The 19,065-nt window shown below is 47.1% G+C and overlaps 1 protein-coding gene across 1 annotated transcript in view; it reads right to left on the reverse strand.

Annotated features, from left to right (window-relative positions):
- The window catches only part of LOC146829236 (sodium- and chloride-dependent neutral and basic amino acid transporter B(0+)-like), a 393,036-nt gene that overhangs the window by 301,350 nt on the left and 72,621 nt on the right, over positions 1 to 19,065 (reverse strand). The window contains exon 2 of the mRNA XM_085607866.1: positions 14,405 to 14,564. Coding sequence (XP_085463992.1) covers positions 14,405 to 14,564 — 160 coding nt within the window. The remainder of the gene's footprint in view (positions 1 to 14,404; positions 14,565 to 19,065) is intronic.

The following is a 19,065-nucleotide window of genomic DNA, read 5'->3' on the forward strand; positions in this document are numbered from 1 at the left end:
AGCTTAAACACTTGAGTGCCTTCCCCATGAAGAGCCCTGAAAGCAATGCACTGGCTCTTAAACTGTATACTCTTCTCAATAGGGAGCCACTGGAGAAGCAGAAAGACAGCTGATACTGATTCTCTTTTAGATATGCCAAGTAAAAGGCGGGTGGCTAGCTGAGTTCTGTAGGACCTGAAGCTTATTTAGACATTTCTTTCTTATGTTTACGAGATATCAGCACGGAAATTACTGTTTTCTGCAGGTCTTTTGGAATGAAGGGAAAGATCTTTCTCAGAAGTTTCATAGTAAAGAAGGAGGTAGAGGGGGCGTGGCCAAGCAGGGATTGGGAATGGCCGCATAGTATGTGAGCTCCTTCGTCCGCCTTAGCCCTCAACTATCCTGTGCACCGATCCGTAGCGCCCAGACACGAGCCCGTGTGTCGGACCACTGGCGGAGCCCATCCATCCCAGCCCGGCGCGTGGACGATCAACAACAAGGGAGCGGGCGCCTCTCCCAGATCGCGGCCTACCATCGTCTCCAAGAAACTAGAGAAAGATTGTGCGGTGGAAGGGAGCGTTCGTTGGGGGTATCTATCCAGTGTACCTGATACAACGGAGTTGAAGTCTCCCCCGAGCACAAGGTGCCCTTCCGGCAATGCCAACAGTACAGCGCTGAGATCGGAGAATGTGGTGGCCTGCAACCCTGGGGGTGCATAAATGGACATGAAGGTGATGATTCACCCCTCCCATGTGCCCGTGATACCCACATATCTACCTCGGTCATCAACGTAGGTGGAAGTAGGTGAGAAAGGGAATGATTTATTTTGAATAATGCCCACCCCTCTGGAGTTAGACACAAACCCTGCATGGGTGATCATAGCATAGCCCCATCTGTGCATAGCTTTACAAGTGTGGCCAATGAGGTGAGTTTCCTGAAGTAAAACAATATCCGGTGACAGCCTCCGGACCTGTTGCAATACTATACTACGTTTGATTTTGTCCCCCAGCCCGTTCACATTCCAATTGACACGTGTGCGGATTATAGCAGTGAAACCCTCCGAAAATAGAAACTGCACCATCATCATAATGTCAAGAACAACAAACAAAAAACCCTAAAATCAGGTAGGCAAAAAGAAGACCCTAGCCCAACAACCCCCCGCCCTGCTGCCCTGCCCTCTGGGCTCGAAACTGCCCATAAACAACTTGCAGAGTGCCTGTTGCCCTAACAAGTTCAAAGAAAGAAGGAAAAAAACAATCCAAAGGGGAAAAGCAAGGAGCTCTGTGTCCATGCCCTAAGCTACATCACTGTCGCACCACCAGTAAACAATTGACATATGTCCATTAATAAAGTAGTCCCGTTTAAGTGAGGCACCATGGATCCCCCCCCGCCCATCCCCCCGCCACACCCCAAAGCTGCAAAGAAACCTGTCCTCATCAAGGCTCCTCCTCAGGTCGTCATCAGGGCCTCCGGCTCCCCCCAACGCAGGGCCTTTAGTACCACGGTACTCAATCCAATCAACTACGTCCTCAGGCTGATCAAAAAACCAAGCTCTCCCCTCTGCCTCAACCCGGAGACGGGCCGTGAACAGCATCGAGTACTTTAGGCCTTTCTCTCTCAGAACGCGCTTGATAGACAAAAATAGTCTCCGCTGTTTCTGTACCCTTTGCGAGAAGTTCGGGAAGAAGGAGATATCAGCATTTTCATATCGGAGGGGGGTGCCGGTCGTGGAATTTTGGAGGATCACATCTCGGTCTCGATAGTTCAGGACACGGGCCAACATGGGCCGTGGGGGAGCACCCGGCTTGGATCGGCCGCCCGGGACCCTGTGGGCCCGTTCGATCACAAAGAATTTACTGAGTCCCTTGGGTCGCAGGTGATTGAGGATAAGTTCCTCGACAAACAGGTCAGGAGTCTGCCCCTCTGATTTCTCCGGAACTCCTATGATGCGGAGATTGTTGCGGCGAAGACGGCCTTCATAGTCATCCAACTTGAGGTCCGTGAGGCTCCGGGAGTCACGCAGATCATGTACCTCCCTTTGCAACAGCGCTACGTTACTCACCAGGCTGGCAGTCATGATCTCCACCTGCTTCACCTTTTCATTAAGTTTCCCCATATCGGTCCTGATAAGGTTGACATCAATAGCCACTGAGTCCAAAGAGGTCCTGACCCCTGTTATTGCCTCCATGACATCTTTAAGGGAGAGTTCCTGTTCTTCAGATCCAGGCCCTCCCCGCTTGCCCACTTCAGGCTGGAGCCCTCGCTGCAGGTCCTTAGATATTGTGTACCTGTCCAGTTTGTTTGTTTGGACCAGCTTCGCTGCCCTGCTACCGGACCCCCTTACATGATCCGTCATGGCGCCAGGTATGAGTCATCGCAAGGTAAGAAATGGAGGGGGCGGACAGGCGAGGCGAAGCCCACAGCTCCCCGACCGGGGTGTCAGGATCAGCACAGGTAGCTTTGCACCAGTGGCCCATGCATTCGAAGTTCCGCTCCGCAGGCGGAAGACAGCTCGGTCAGTTCACGGGTCAAGAGGTACCCCGCAGTCCCAAGGGATGAGCCTCACCGGGCGCATGGAGTGGGCACCGCACTCTAGGCCACCTTCAATCAAACCAATAGGGAAGACGGCCCGGGGGGCCAGAAGAGGGGCCCCTCAAATCACGAATCTGCCAGCCGCGGGCAAGAAGAGGGGGGAGTCGCCCCCCGGGTCGATGGTGTATCACACTAGCGGCCCACACTAGGCGCCCCTCAGTTCGCTCTGAGGTCAGTGAGTGGGGTGTATTCAAGAAAGCATCGCAGTGAGACCACTGTCTCCTCTCCGTGAGCAGTTACCGGCAGTTCCACAACACGCCAGGGCCGCCACAATGCCACTCCGTTCAGTTGCCATGTAAATGTAAAATTGATACTTGTATAGCGCACTACTCACCCACAAGGGTCTCAAGGCGCTTGTACGAATACCGCTGTGGAACCCATCCTGGCTTTCCCTGTGAGGCGTCCACTCCTGGGCACCCCCAAGGTGGAGGCCAGGCATCCTTAGCATTGTGGGGGCCGTTGTGGAGATTAAGCAAGCTATTGCCCAGAGTTGCAGAGTGGGACTCCATGATTGGAATGGCACCGAGGCGAGAATTATCATGTCCGTGGAATTTTTGAGCCCAAGACCCGCCGAGGCGGGGAATTGAACCCTGGTCCCGGGCTAGACCTCTGCATCAGGGTCTGCCGCTCCAATCATTGAGCCACACTTCTCCACTAAGCATACTAAGACACCTGCCGTCGCCCCCGAGCTGCATGCTGTACTGCCACGCTATCCATCCGAGAAAGTGAAGCGCTGCTCCACCGCTCTCAAGCCACCGATTCGCAGGAGAGCTTTTGACCCCGGCATAAGTTGGTACCGGGGTGTTCAACCTCCATTGTCTGGAGGCTCCCCCCCTCCCTCTCCCCTTCCCTTTCCCGCTGAATTCCAACAGCGTCTACCCCTGGAGCCGTAAGAAACTTAAATATCAGACTCCTATAGGACATCTCAACGATACACCCAGTCCTCCGCACAAACATGTGTTCACCCTGATGAAGACCTTCCTCAACAAGTGCCACATAGAAGGTCGAAACGCGTTGGTTTCTAGAGGAGGCAAGCCGTACTAAGAACCCCAAGGAACAATATCGACGTCAAGTCCTTAAAAAACATTTGCCAGACACCCAAGTATAGTGTCGAAAACCTGTTCCCTACTTTCTGGAGGCTTCCTCCTGTTGGCACTCAAAAAATACTGTTAGTCTGTGAGGACTAAAAGAATAGGTCCCAGGTACTTTATACGAAATGTGTAGGACTCCCCTTGTTTGTTGAATATTCTACATTCCATTGTCCAAAAAAGTAGAATTTAGAATTGTCCTTGTCTTTTCATGTAAATATTGTTGATGCACATGATTGTCCAATTGTCGATTTGGTCTTTATTGTTAAGTGTTTCTAAATGTTTCTTGTAATTTGATTTAAAGTTGTACAGCACTGAACAGATCTTGATGAAAAAGATGAAATATAGTCCATGAATATTACATGTACAAGGTGGAAAATAAAAATCCACTTTAAGAAATCGACCTTTTGATTTATGGTGACAGAGGTATCATGTGTTGTTACTAGTCTTTGGATTCCAACCTCTGTTTACCTTAAATTAATCAATCCCCTGTTGTTTATATAACCCAGAGCAGGCCGCCAGCATCAGGGGAGCGCCGCCAGTTGGTGCGCCTCGGGTCAGATGAGTTGTGTCGCGATACCGCACCTGCAGCAGTACTGTAGGCCCAGGATTCCCTCCAGTGCACCATGCAGCGAGGTCCGTGCTCAAGCAGGGCTCCGGCAGCCCCACCGACCGCTCTAATCCGGATGTAGTGTCCGCTATAGTAGAGGTGGGTCCCTCCGTGGGCCACCACCAAAGGCCGCCCTCAATTCAGGCACCAAACGGGAGGTCTCGCCACTAGAGCTGCGCCGCTGCCATTTTGAAGGCCCGCGGCCGGCGCGCTCAATTCAGAACTCAGCGGGGGTTACTCACGGCTCCTGATGATGCTCAGCAGGACCACCAGTGCCACCATTTCCTATAGAGCTGGCAGAGTCCCTCCGGCAGCGTCAGCAGGGGGGGGGTCACAGCCACGGCACAGGCCGCGGCGTCGGCGCTGAAAGGGGAGGAGCGGCCCAGATCTCCACGGCGGCCGTAGCCGCCACCACAGGCCCGGCTGCTGATCCGCGAGTGGTTGGAGGACATATCACCCTGACAAGGTCCAACATACTTTCCAGTCGGGCGCCCACAATAGTCTTTCGCGACTAGACTATATTGTTGTCCCCGCCCCGCAGGTGATGGACATACATGAGATACGGCACTTAGCTAGAGGCATTTCCGACCACTCCCCCCTCTGGGTCCACATTGTCCTCGACAACTCCATGGTGGGACGCGTTGCTCCAATTAACCCCTGGTATCTTAAAAGCCCTAAAATACGGACCGGTCTGATTAAATCCATCGATAACTATTTTCGGGAGAATGAACATACGGTCGATTCCCCACAGATACTGTGGGAAGCCTTCAAAACAGTAGTGCGGGGCGAAGCCCTCTCCTTAATAGCGGGGTCCAAAAAAGACAAGCTGACGACTGTCTCCGACATAGAGCAAGAAATCTATCAGCTTGAGAATGACCTCGGCCCTGATTCCTTTGCCGGAGACTCTTCGTGCCTTACGACTCCGTCAGGAGGAATACCGCGGCCCTGGTCACCGACCGTGCTAAACTGCTAGGACAAGATAGACTTGGACAGGTATACGACTGGGGAGACAAGGCCGGGAAATTAATCGCCTGGCTGGACAAAAAGGAGCATGCTAGCCGACTAGTTCCTGAATTAAGAAGCTCTGGAGGATCCGCCATAGTGGATCCTCAAGACATAGTTGACCACTTCGCAGCTCACTTCCGTACAGTTTACTGCTCCGCCGCACCATATACTGAAGCAGACTCATCTGAACTCTTGCGTAACATTTCTCTGCCGGTACTATCCGACAGCGACCGCGCGTTTATGGATAGCGCCCTTATTGCTGACGAGATTGCAACCACAATTAGCGAACTCCACCCTGGCAAGGCGCTTGGTCCCAATGGCATCCCGATCGAACTCTACAAGCTCCGCCCGGACAGACTAGCACCACATTTGAAATCTATGTTTAAGACTAGTCTAGAGCAGGGGTCGCTTCCCCTTGACCAATGAACCGCAACCATTGTCACGATCCAGAAGGAAGGGAAATCTAAAACTGACTGTGCCTCCTATCGGCCTATCTCATTGTTGATTGCCGAGCCCAAAATATTAGCCAAGGTGCTCGCCAACAGACTTGTTAAGGTGATAGGGAGCCTAGTGCACCCTGACCAATCGGGGTTTATGCCTTGGCGAAACACCGCTCTGAACCTGCATAGACTGCATGGGGTCCTGGGCAGGGCATCGACTTTGCGTGAAGACGCCATCGTGGTCTCCCTGGATGCCACTATGGCCTTCGACTCACTTGAATGGCCCTATCTTTTCGCCGTACTCACTAAGTTGGTAATTGGGCCGGGCTTCAATCAATGGGTACGGCTACTATACAGTTCTCCAATGGCTCAGGTAGTTGTAAATAACAGGAAATTTGAATCCTTTCTACTTAGCCGAGGGACCCGTCAGGGGTGTCCCCTCTCCCCATTACTGTTCGCTTTAGCTCTTGAGCCCCTTGCGGCCTGGATCCGCAGGGATGCAATTATCCGTGGGCTGCGGTGGTCGGCTGACTGGGAAGACCGTATATCCCTGTACGTGGACGATATACTATTATACCTTGCATCCCCCAAAAGATCTCTTATCGCTGTATTTGACATCTTCGCCGTCTTTGGTAGATACTCCGGATTTGGCATCAACTGGCAGAAATCTCTCCTCTACGTCCTGTGTGGAAAGGCCCCCCCAATACCCCGAAACTGCCCCATACCAATAATCTCAGAAGGCTTTAAATATCTGGGTATTTTCATTTCGCTGGACAAAACTCTTCGTTTTACCCAAAACCTTGCTCCCCCAATACAACGACTAAAGCAAGATATCGTAAATTGGAAATCACTCCCTCTCTCCTTGCTGGGCAAGGCGGCCCTTTTCAAAATGATGTCCCTACCCCGCTTCCTTTATGTTCTTCAAAATTCGGCGGACCCAGTATCAAACTCATACTTCAAACAAATAGAGGGGCACAAACGAGACCTTCTCTGGGACGGGAGGCCTCGTATTGCTCTACAAAAACTCACCCTCAACTTGTTCGATGGGGGGATTGGATTGCCCGATATCAAGCAATACTACTGGGCTTCACACCTAACGGCAATAAACCACAGCAACTATGGCCGACCCGACAACCCGGGGTTTAGCATGGACAGACTGCTCCTCCCAAACGGTTCCTTTACCCGGGCCCTGTACTCTAAGCCCAACAGATACCCATTCACCGGTCCCACTAAGCACACTGTCCATATCTGGCACGCGGCGACTGCATCGCTGGGTTGGACCAACAGACTGACCCTATCCACACCCCTGTGGGACCCCCAGAGACTCGGGGACCTGGGCAACTCACAGGGTTTTGATAAATGGGACCTAATTGGCATCTCCCACATCAGAGACTTTTGGGATACAAATGGTGTTAAGTCCTTTGACACCCTTCAGCGTCAATATGCCATGGCAGAGTCAGAGCGTTTTCGTTACCTACAAGTACGCCACGCATTGCAAACAGCTCTGCCCCGTGACACCTCCCCACCTGACTATTCACCATTAGAGGACAGACTACTATATGGTTATCTATCCGAGAAAGCCATTTCCCTAACCTATAGGAAACTCATCAACAATATGGATGATCCATTGTTGTCCCTACGAGAGAAATGGGTTGAAGACGGTATTGAATTGGACGACGAATATTGGCAGATCGCAGTCTCCTCCCCCAAAACTGTTGCCATCGCAGCACGCCGCCATCTCGTGCATCTAAATATATTGCATAGAGTCTACATCACGGGCCCCCAACTGATACACATGGGTGGTCCAACGGATGGGTTTTGCAGAAGGGGATGCACCCAACTAGGCATGTTCATACATATAATATGGCACTGCGACCCAATACAGACTTACTGGCGCAACATTCACAACATTATGAGTCAAACACTGGAACTCACTATACAGCCAGAGGCCCCCAGATGCCTCCTTAATATCTGAGAACCTACTGACCTTAACTCACACGCTATATAATGGGTCACATTGGGCTGCATGATTGCCAAGAGAAATATTGCTCAACTCTGGGGGGCAACACTCGCTCCAAGGGTCGTGGATTGGGAGACAGATCTTGACTGGTGTATGCTGCGGGAAAAGACAGTATATGCGGCTAGGGGTTGTCCCCGAAAGTGGTCTAGGATCTGGGCTCCCTGGAACACATACCGTGGCAACATATGCACCCCCCCCAGGTGACCCCGAATGTGATAGTCCCCCCTCACCGTAACTTCCAAGCATCATCCTAAAATGTCTGTATACCTTGGTTTTGCTGTGTTCCCTGTAACTGATCTGAGTGGAACTGTACCTCTATATTGAGTATGTTTAATAAAAAGAATTAAAAAAATAAAAGAAGGAGGTAGACGTGATTGCATTTACGTGCCCTTTGATTATCAAAGATAACTCCAAGGTTTTTTACCCATGTACCTGGCAATGGAAATTGGCCAAGTTCAGGTGGCCACCAATCTTGGGACTAAAAGGAAAGATCCTTTCCAAAGAGCAATACTCCGGTCTTGCCTGAATTCAACTTTAAGAAATTTTGCGAGAGCCGTTTTCCGATCTCCTGCATATAGCTGTAAAAACGCTTTGCTGTCTCTAAAACAATGGATGATACTGAGATACCTAATTGGATATCATCTGTGTAAGTGAAAGCAGAGAACCCAAAAGATCTAATAACTTTGGCCAAAGGGGCTACATAGATGTTAAAAAGGGTTGGGCTAAGAGACAAACCCTGGGAGACGCCACAAGGGAGCGAGAAGGAGGAGGATTTAAAATCATCAACGGCAACAAACTGAATTCTGTCTGACAGAAATGATTTAACAAAAGTAAGGGCTTTGTCTTTCGTCCCCAATATCCAGTGTATCAGGGTAGTAAGGAGTTTTAGGGCTCAGAAATTGGTAGTGTATAGGGATAGTAAGGAATTTCCAGGACTCGGAGATGGGTAGTCCATAGGGATGAAAGAAGTTTTTAGGACTCTTTTATGGATACTTATTGTAACATGATACTGCTACAACAGTATTTATGAACATGCAGTTAGTTTGAAGGAGGAGCCCTATGGTCTTCTAAGTACTAAGCTCTCCTGTGGCTGACCCCTGCTCCGGCCTGATATCCTGCAAGTGAGCCCTTCCCCCTGAGACATCCCCTGGCTCTGAGACATTGCCTGGGGTCCCTGGAATGCATTGCTGAAGAGAAATACTGGCAGAATGACTGAGGGTTGAAGAGAGGGATGAGACACTCCTACTTCAAGATGGCGGAGAGATGCTGAATCGCACTGGGTGTGGAGGCGCTATGGCTCTGCTGGTGTAACCCTCCATTTCCAGCAGTGTGGGAGGCTGCCTGTCAGTGCTGGAATAGGGGCAGTGGCGACTCCTCCTGTCCGACATGAAAAGCAGACCTGCCCTGCCATGGGGCACAAGGCCTGGAAGACGGGCTGGGCGAAGGAGGGTCCCCTCCCCTTGCCGAAAGTTTCCTGAAGGTTGTTGCGGCAGGGAGTATGAAATGCCAGACCTGGAGTCTGGTCACATCAGACTGTCGGGCCATGTCCGTGCTTGGGAAACCAGGGAGAACTCCTCGGAGGCCACAAAACATGCGGCACCCCTCCCCTGAACCCGGAACAGCAGGGAGGATTGTTGCCCGCTGGAAAGACTGCTGGAGGGCAGTGGTAGAGAGGAAGTGGGCACCCTGGGTGCTGGAACTGAGACGTAAGATTGCACACTGTTCCGGGTTAAAGTGAGATGGGGGAACAAACCCAGTTTGGGGGTCCATAGACAGAGTCAATCTTGACTTTGCCCCAACATGGTAAAGGCCAGCCAAGATAAGTCCCCCACGCTGAAAGTACATCAATCTCAGCCTCACCATTTCAGGGAGGTGAGTGGAGAGCCTACGCTCAGGTCGATGGGAGACGCCTTGGCAAACCCTGACCAGGTGGGGAAGATATTGGGAGTTATCACAGATTTGAAATCATCCTTGGTAGCCAAGATAGATGAGTTAGCCCTAGGTCTGGGCCTGCTTTGGATGGATCACTGGGAACTGGCCTCCAGGGTCACAGAGGTGGCATATGCGATGTGGTAAGTGACCTTGGTGAAGGGAAAGCAGAAAATGTGGAGGGCCACTCCAGTCACATCAATATGTAGATGACAGGCCTACCTGAATGAATAGAGGGGCCAACTGCAGAATTCTACATGGAACAGTGGCTCAAGAACACCTGCCCTGATTTTGGTATAAGGAGCCCACTGCATCCCATAAGATACCCGTTGATGCTAGGTGCCGGGACTATTGGAGGGGGAGCATATATGCTTTATCTCACCTGTATAAGCTGGGGCAGGGGGGTTGGGGGTCACGAACTACCATTGGTAAGTCACAGACACTCCTTCACTGCACTCTTCTTAGAGGGTTGCTACGGACAGCAGCTAGGTGCCCTAACCGTTTACTTAAGTTCAAGTTAGTTTCAGAGTTGTTTGTGTGTGGGGGCGATACACCTTTCCTGAGTTGGGTATAAGCAAGTTTCCGCTTAAAGAGAGTAAATGTGGGGAGGGGTAGTTCATGGTAGTTTGGGGATTGCTAAATTACTGATCAGAAGCTCAGGCAACAAAAATATTGCGACCACTGATGGACATAAAGGTGAAGCCCGGAGGATGCAGGGGCCAGGACCACATGATGTGGGTGGAGGTGACCCTGAAAATCCTTCCTTGGAATGTGAATGGTCAATGGGGTCAAGATAAAGAGAATGGTTGTATCTCAGTACATAAAATGTGTGGCCCCTGATGTGGTCTTTTTACAAGAAATTCCCTGCTGGGTAATGACTGCCAACTTCTGGGGCGAGGTTGTTATCTATCGCTGGGCCACACAGGATTCGTGAAGGGCTCATTTGGGGTTACAGTCTTGGAAAAGAAGAGTATCCCTTTTCAGGTCACAAGGAAATGGGAGGACCCCGAAAGGATGCTGCTAGGGATTCAAGGAGCCAAGAATGATCAAGGTTACGCACTCATAACTGTTGATGCCCTGCTCTGGCTCAAGAAGACAGCACTGGATAAGGTAGGCCCCATAATGTTAGAATCGGGCCGAATGTTCCCTTTTGTGGGGGGGGGGGGGGACTGGAATGATGTACTGTTTCCAGACATGGACAGGTCGTGACTGGGAAAAGGCAATGTGGCTCCCCTACATGCGCTTAGTGTGATTTATCCCAGCACTGGGGCTCTCGAATGTTTTTGGAGTTTGGCCTACTCTTTCTACTCTGGGACAGTCACAAGGCTGGATCCCTGTTCATGCCGACAGGACTAATACCACCGATCAAAGGGGTAGATTACCTGGTGCAGGGAATCTCTGAACATTCCCCACTACTGATTTTACCGGGGCTACAGGGCAACTAGACAGCCCTTGATGGTGCCTTAATGCCTGGTAACTGGCAAGATCCAGCCATGGTGACACAGATCCGGGATGCAACAGTGTATTTTCAGGAAAATAAAGACTCAGTGGATTCGCCTGGGTTGGTATGAGAAGCCTACAAAGTGGTCTTGTGAGACTGTTTGTAGATGAAGATAGCCCATAAGAAATGGGACAAACATGGTAAAATACTTGAGCTGGTGCATCTCTTGGAGCATTAAATTGTACTGTGTCTGGAAGAGGTGACGTGATGACTCTTGAATGCAACCAGAACAGATTCCGCAATACAACAGAGGAGTCAGCCCACGGCCATTGACGCTCCATGCGGCAAAGGATCCATGAAGTTGGAGACAATGCTGGATACCTGTTGGCATGGCTGAGCTACAGGGAGGAGGAAGCTAGATGGATAGAGGAAATAGTTACTACTACATGGAATAAGAATGCCCAGACAGATGAGATAGTCCAGACGTTTGTGCACTATTACCAGTCTTGCTAAGCACCCTGGCTGCATAGGGAGGAAGCAGAGATAGGGGGTTTCCTGAGAGGACTGGAACTCCTGCAACTGGACAGTGATGCAGTGAAAATGCTGGAGCGGAAACTCAGTTTTGGTGAGTTCTTGGAGGCACTAAGGGCCATGAGCAGTGGGAAAGCCCCAGGTGCCAATGGGTTACTTGCAGAATTATTCAGGAGGCTAGTAGTCTTGGTGGTCCCCCTTCCCTTAGCTGTGTTTGAGGACTCCCGGGCCCGGGGTATACTCCCACCAACCTGCGGCATACCCTGATAATGGTAATTTATTATAAAAGAAAGCTGGGTCTGACTATCATCCCATTTCCTTGCTGAACATTGATGCTGAGCTCTTCGCCACTATCCTGGCTTAATGGGGTGACAGCTACGCTGATCTGTTATGAGCAATTGGGGTTCATACAATGCTGCTCAATGAGACAGGACATCAGATGCTTTCACCTCTGGCTAGACAAGGTGAGAGATGTCCCCCGCCCTTTGGCAGTCATCTCCACAGATGTGGAGAAGGCATTCGATTCGATCCACTAGCCTGTACTCTTCACAGTGGTGAGGTAGTTTGACTTTGGCCCACTCCTCTGTAGCTGGTCGGCCCTCATATATACAAAACCAATGGTGGCAGTGCTGATAAATGGTGTGACCTTTGCATTGTTTCTGCTGGGGCAGGGTACCAGGCAGGGCAGTCTACTGACCCCTTTGTGCATGGAACCTCTATCTTGATGGCTCACTGCACTGGACATGGGAGGTGGCCTGGAAGTGTGGCAGACACAGTAGATCTCTTAGTACGCAGCTGATGTCCTGCTGTATATCCTGGACCCGGAGGTATCCTTGAACCCCAAGCTGGGAAGGGTGGAGGTGTTTGGAGATTACTCTGGTTACAGGGTAAACTGGTGCAAGTCAGTTCTATTCAAGTAGGGTAATGAGATCAAGGTATAGAAATTCCTGCACCCTCCATGGGTGACCACTGAGGGCTTCAGATACTTAGGCATCTAAATTACTCAGGGCCCATAACATTTCTGGGAGGAAAACTTGGATCCACAGTTGGAGCACTTAGATGTGGCCAGATGGGACAAGTTCCCCCTTATGCTCCTTGGTAGGGCCGCTACTCTCAAGATGATCACTCTTCCTAAACTACTATATGTCCTACAAAACATGCCATTCTCCATACCCAAAATGTTCTTAGGCCTCCTGGACAGGGAGGTCCGGCGACTTCTGTGGGATGGGGGAGCCCTCGGATAGCTTTGCCAATCCTCTGCTGATTAGTGTGGAATGGAGGGATCGCCCTCCTATAGTTTAGGGCATACTACTGGGCCTCACAGATACAGGTGAAAAATGATTGGGCATGTGCCCTGAGAGACAGTCCAGAGATATGCCTGGACAGAAGTTCAGTGACGGAGCACCTGGAGGTACTGGGTGCATGATGGAAAGGGTCGACCAGGCCTCTTGATGCTCGCACGGGCGACTCTGATAGCTTGGGGCAAAGCTAAGTCCCAGATGGGATGGAAGGGAAAGAGCACTAGGACCACTTCGCTCTGGGTGAGGGAAACTCTGCATGAAATAAGCAAGCTACAAGGCTTTGGTTGGCAGGAAACAAGTTAAATAGTCTGCCTAAGGGATGTGATGGTTGATGGGGCACTTAAATCATTTGCCTTTTTAAGAGAGGAATATGGCCTCACACACATGCGGCACTACCAATACACCCATCTCCGACATGCCCTCCATGGAGAGATGATGGACTGAGCTTCCTTGTCAAACAAGTCCCCACTGGAGTCCCACCTCTTTACTGGACTACAGGGGAAGAGAGCAATATCATTCATGTATGGAGTAACCCTCAACAATAGCCCTAAGGCCTTGGAGGCACCCAGCAGTGCTGGGAATGAGACATAGGAGATATGAAGGATGTGGATTAGGAGGCAGCATTAATGCACCCTTGGGAGGTGACCATTAGGGTGAATTTCTGCTTGACACAGCTTAAAATCATAATCAGGGTCTGCATAGCTTGGGACAGGCTGCAGAAGATGGGAAGACCCCAAAATCCACCTGTCTGCACTGCAAAGCACTTGTTGGGTCATTATTGCATACCATATGGGAATACTTGGAAATACAAAAATACTGGGCTACAATATTGACAGAACTAGAGGCCTTATTAGAAGAAGAGATATTACTTAGCCCCCACTTCGTGCTTTTGGAAGTGCAGGTGACATAGACATGGTCTGTAAGTAGCTACTGTTTTGTTCGCTCTGCTTGGTGGTGGCTAAAAGGGACTTGGCGAGGGTATGGGGGTCCCCATTAAGGAACCGTGGATTGCAGGGATGGACGCTTGCATGGAGGGCCAAAAAGGTGGTCTGCACTGCCAGGGGTTGCCCCAAGAAATATGAGAAAAGATGGGGTTGATGGAGGGAGTTCTGTGGTCTGAAGATGGATGGTTCTCACCTGATTCCAGACTGGGCATCGAGATAGGTCCTTCTGGCCATAACATGGGAAGACTGGAAGATGGCGGAAGGTGGCAATTCCCATTGTCATCCGCACTCCACTTCTGGACACTTGTGAATAGGTGTAAGCAGATATTTCTATCCAGTATATGAGGTCCCAAGAGGGTTTGCCTTTGTAACATTTCCAATGTAATGTGGATATGATCTTTTTGTACATTTAATCAAAATATGACAAACAAAAGTTCCAAAAAAAGAAAACAGATTTTTGTTTACAAAAAGGAAAACAATGAAAGTTTACAAAACATTTTAGAAAACATAAGAATGCAATGTACCTCCTCCATGTTTATAGGCAAGATAAGGAAATCTCCATACATTTCCTAATCCCACTGCATATCCAACCAATGACAGAATATAATCTGCTTTATTGGACCAAATTTCCCTTTCTGGGTTATTCTGATCAATGGTGTCTTCATTGTTTGTAGTTTGCAACTCCTGAAAAGCAAGCAAAATCAGAATATATTAATCCAACTAATTCTAAAATGCGAACTAAGTACTAACAATGTTTCTTCTACAGAAAAACAAATATAAAATCCTCTCCTTTCCCACACGAACTCCAAAGTGACTACCATTTCTAAAGGAATAAGAAATCTACATAATTAACAGCACCCACCCTTCAGTTTATGGCTCACTAAAATGTGATTTAATAAAGGATCCAATTCACATGTGATATAGAATCATTGAAGGGTAATAGTAAATAAATGGAATGTTTGTCACAGAGGAGTTTTAAGTGAATTCAAATAACCAAGAGTAAAGCTCAAGTTATGTATGATGTCACTCAGAACTCCAAGGAGAAATAAAATCCCTGTTTTTCACACTGTACCCATCTTAATTTTGTGTCATGTATGCCTCCCCGTCTCCCAAATCATCTGCCCATGCTTTCAACATCTACGGAGAGGAAGAAGTCATGGGGAGCCATACATAACATGATCTTCCATTCCACAGTTAAAACAACAAATGTAGTGTCCTGCTACACATGTTTATTGCCCTTTGTGCCTTTCCTCGGCCTCCCCACTTGAAGCTGTACTCTACTCTCCAGCGACGTACTGGTAGACTCTCAGAGAGCCTTTTCAGAGCAGCCTGGAATTATTTATGATTTACCAACAGTGGGAACTGTTGCTATGTCAGAGCAGTGAGGTTTAGATTCTAATAATTCGGGGCGTGATTCCCTGCCATTCAAGATAGCAGCTGGCTTCTGAGAACGGCGCGTTACAGAGTCTTTTCCTCATCTACTACTACCTGTTGCCTGTGCTTACTTTTTCGGACATGCCGTCAAGCTTGGTTTGATCTCTACCAGGCAATCACATGGTTGCTGTTTCTCTGCCTGGACTCGAGTGGCTGACATTTTGTCAGCGTGCCACTCGCACTTCATTTACTCAGCTCCTTCACTTGTTTTCTGCAAAACATGCCCTGGCTATTTACAGAGGAATACCAAGGACTACATTTTCGTACTGATGCTATATTTCTGCAGCTTTACTCATATTGTAAGTCTCCTTTGCTCTTTCTTCTAATTCACTTCACATAATCAGGTGGCGATTAGTCTTCAATGGTTCAAAGAGCTTCCATGGCATTTAAAAAATGTGAACTTACAACCTATTTGTCTCCTCAGTTCAAAATACAAATATCCATTAATATCAATCTAGCTGGCTGCCATCATACATTTCATATCATTTCATATCCCCTAACACTGCCTGAGTCATTATCACATCATATGGGTAGGACAAAATCTTTTTAAAAAATACTTTATCATCCTGCACACCATGTCAAAATGGGCAGCGACCTCCTTGCAACAGTTAAAGCAACTGCCTCCAGCACAAAATCTAAGAGGGTGAAAAATGATCCTCCATTGCCTATTATGTCTTCACATAATCCAGTTTTAGACACCATCCTTGATGAGGTGAGGGCTTACAACTATTAATGTGTGCCAAGAATGAGAAACGTCAACAAATTGAGGATTGATGGATTATTATGAAGGGTACAATGCTTGAAATGGAACAGCGTGTTAGTTCTCTTCAGGATATGGATAATAAGATTCCTTTGCTTGAACAGGAGAATCTAAAACTTAAAATCCATACAGAAGATTTTGAAAATAGGTATTGACGTAATAATCTCTGCCTGCATGGTCTTCCCGAGAGTTTTAAGGGTCCTAATTTACTTGACTTTCTGAAGAAATTTCTTCCAGAAGTTCTTGGCCTCCCTATGTCTCCTCCTATTAACCTGCAATGAGCCCATCGGCTGGGCTCACTCAATCCTCATTCATCTAAAACTCGAGGATTTATATCGCTTTTTCTTCAATACCTTCTACATGTCTTAAAAGCGGCTTAGGAGAAACATCAACTTGTTTGGTCTGGCCACAATATATTCATCTCTCTAGACATCTCCAATGTGCCACATGCCAGATGAAAGGAGTTCCTTGCTATGCAATCTCAGCTGAGGCAACTGAACATACGCTACAACATACTTCACTCCTGCTTATGCAAAATTACCTATGAGGGTACTTCAAGTTCTTTTGATGACCTAGTTAATTGAAAGTTTCTTCAGTCCATTACATCTCATGCTATGAATACTAATGTTAAAAAATCGTAAGACTTTTCGCTTGCACTTGTTCTCTTTATTCCTCCCCATTTCCTGAATAATGCCTTTTTATTCATAACTTAATTTACGTTTTCTCTGCTGTAGTTCTTTTTATGGTGTCAACATAGTTGTTAGTGCTTGTTAATGCTTCTCTTTTCAAATCTGGATTTTTATCCTTGATTTGCCTTTTTTGCTACTTCTTTATGTCTCTATTCTCCTTTATGTCTTATTTTTCTTTCAATCCGTATTCTGTGAGTGTTTATATGACATCAAGTATTGATGTATCACCCCATTCATGCCCTGTCTTTTTTTTAATAAATGGTGGCATTGTGTTTACTTTTCCTTTTTACAGCTTGTCACATATTCCTGTACCCTTATCCTCATGTATCCAATATGTTTAATATTGTCTCATGGAATGTCTGAGGACTTGGGCATCCGGTTAAAAGACAAAAGCTACTTTCTCATTTATCTCAGCGTAATTCTCAATTGCCTTTTTACAAGAAACTCATTGTAATGATGCTGAGTCGGTTAAACTGAAATGACAGTAGGTTGGCCAGGTTTTGTTTTCTCTAGCTATTGATCTCAAAGGTGGTGTTGGTATTCTCTGTCATTAAACATTGTAAGTACAGGTTGTATCTACTGAATGTGATACAGATGGTTGATGGGTATTGGTTAATAATATTTTTCGTAACAAACATATTTCCCTGTTTAATATTTATGGCCCAATCAAACCTGACCCTGATTGTTCACATAATAATCAAGTAAAACTTGCTAATATTTGTAACCCCAATATCATTATAGCAGGTGATTTTAACCAATGGTTCAATCCCTTTATGGACAAAAGCCTAATTGTAAATTTAACCCAGACAAATCTCATAAGGCATTCCAATCGCCCATTACATCTGGCCCATTATTTGATGCTTGGAAAACTTACAATCCTGATAAATTCAAATGTACTTTTTTTGTAGTGTACATCATACACTATCTACAATTGATTATATTTTAGTTACAAAATCCCTATTCTCTGCTGTACAATCTTCCAAAATAAGCTACATTTTTATACCCGATCATGCACCAGTACCAACCTCCTTTGATTTCTACCAAACTGACTCCAAAACCTACAGATGAAGATTTAATAACTCCCTACTATCAGATACACATTTCATAAATGAAGTCACTGTTTTTCAAATGAACAAATCTACTGACATATCCATTTCTAATATTTGGGATGCGTTTAAGGCTCCCTTCAGAGCGTTCAACTTGGCTAATTCTGCCAGAAATAAAAAAAAGTTGAATAATCAATATTTCACTTTACTTCAACAAATTAAGATGCGTGAACAACCTTACTGTACCTCCAAATCTTCCTCAATGTTGCATGACTTAATCAGAGCCAAAATAAATCTTAACAAACTTGCAACAATTGATGCATGCAGCATCTTGCTTCAAGTTAAATCTAAATTTCATGGAGGTCAAAACAAAGCCGGTAAAATGCTAGCTAGCTATTTTAAAACAAAAACAGAACGTAAGACTGTTTGCTGCATTCTCAATGAATCTAACAAAACCACTTCAATCTCCAGCTCAGATATCTGCAATGTCTTCCAGTCCTTTTATAAAACATTGGAACCTGAAAATACAACACTTTTTCAACAGTCTCGCCAAACCTCCTTCCCTTTCAAATGTAATTGATTAATTGAAAGCTGACATTATCTCCAAGAGATTTTGGATGCAATCAAATCTCTGAAAAGAGCTTCCCTCAAAAGAGTTACTGTACCTGATCTGGATGGATTTTCTAATGAACTTATTTCTTCCTTTTAATCATTTTTCCTCCCAAATTATTAGAGCTTTTTAACTCTTTTCTTTTTTATTCAAAGGCTAGTTGCTAAGTTTTAGAAACCTCGATTGTCGCTCGCTATCCCTAAACCAGACAAAGATCACTCTCTTTGCAAACATTATAGACCCATTTCCCTCTTCAACTGTGACTTCAATATTTTTGCCAAGATCGTAGCATCCCGTTAGAAACTGCTGTGCCTCTTCTCATTAAGCCTGATCAATCTGGTTTAATTAAGAGCAGACTTGCTGCAAATAATGTCAGCATGTTTTCTAACATTCTTGCTTTGCTGAAAAAAAGTGATATTCCCCTTGCAGCCTTGTCTCTTGGTGCAGAAAAAGCTTTTGACCACATTAATTGGCAATTTTTGTTTACTACCCTTCACTAGTTTGGTTTTTGTCCTAATTTATTTCATTTATAAAATTATCATATTCTTCCCCCTCATGCTAGTGTTAACATGATAGTTGTACCACATGTTCTTGCACTATTGCTAAACTACCCTTTAAGATCCCAAATTATTACTTGAAACAAATT

This window comes from Triturus cristatus, chromosome 5_2, assembly GCF_964204655.1.
Source record: "Triturus cristatus chromosome 5_2, aTriCri1.1, whole genome shotgun sequence".
NCBI classification, from domain to species: Eukaryota; Metazoa; Chordata; class Amphibia; order Caudata; family Salamandridae; genus Triturus; species Triturus cristatus.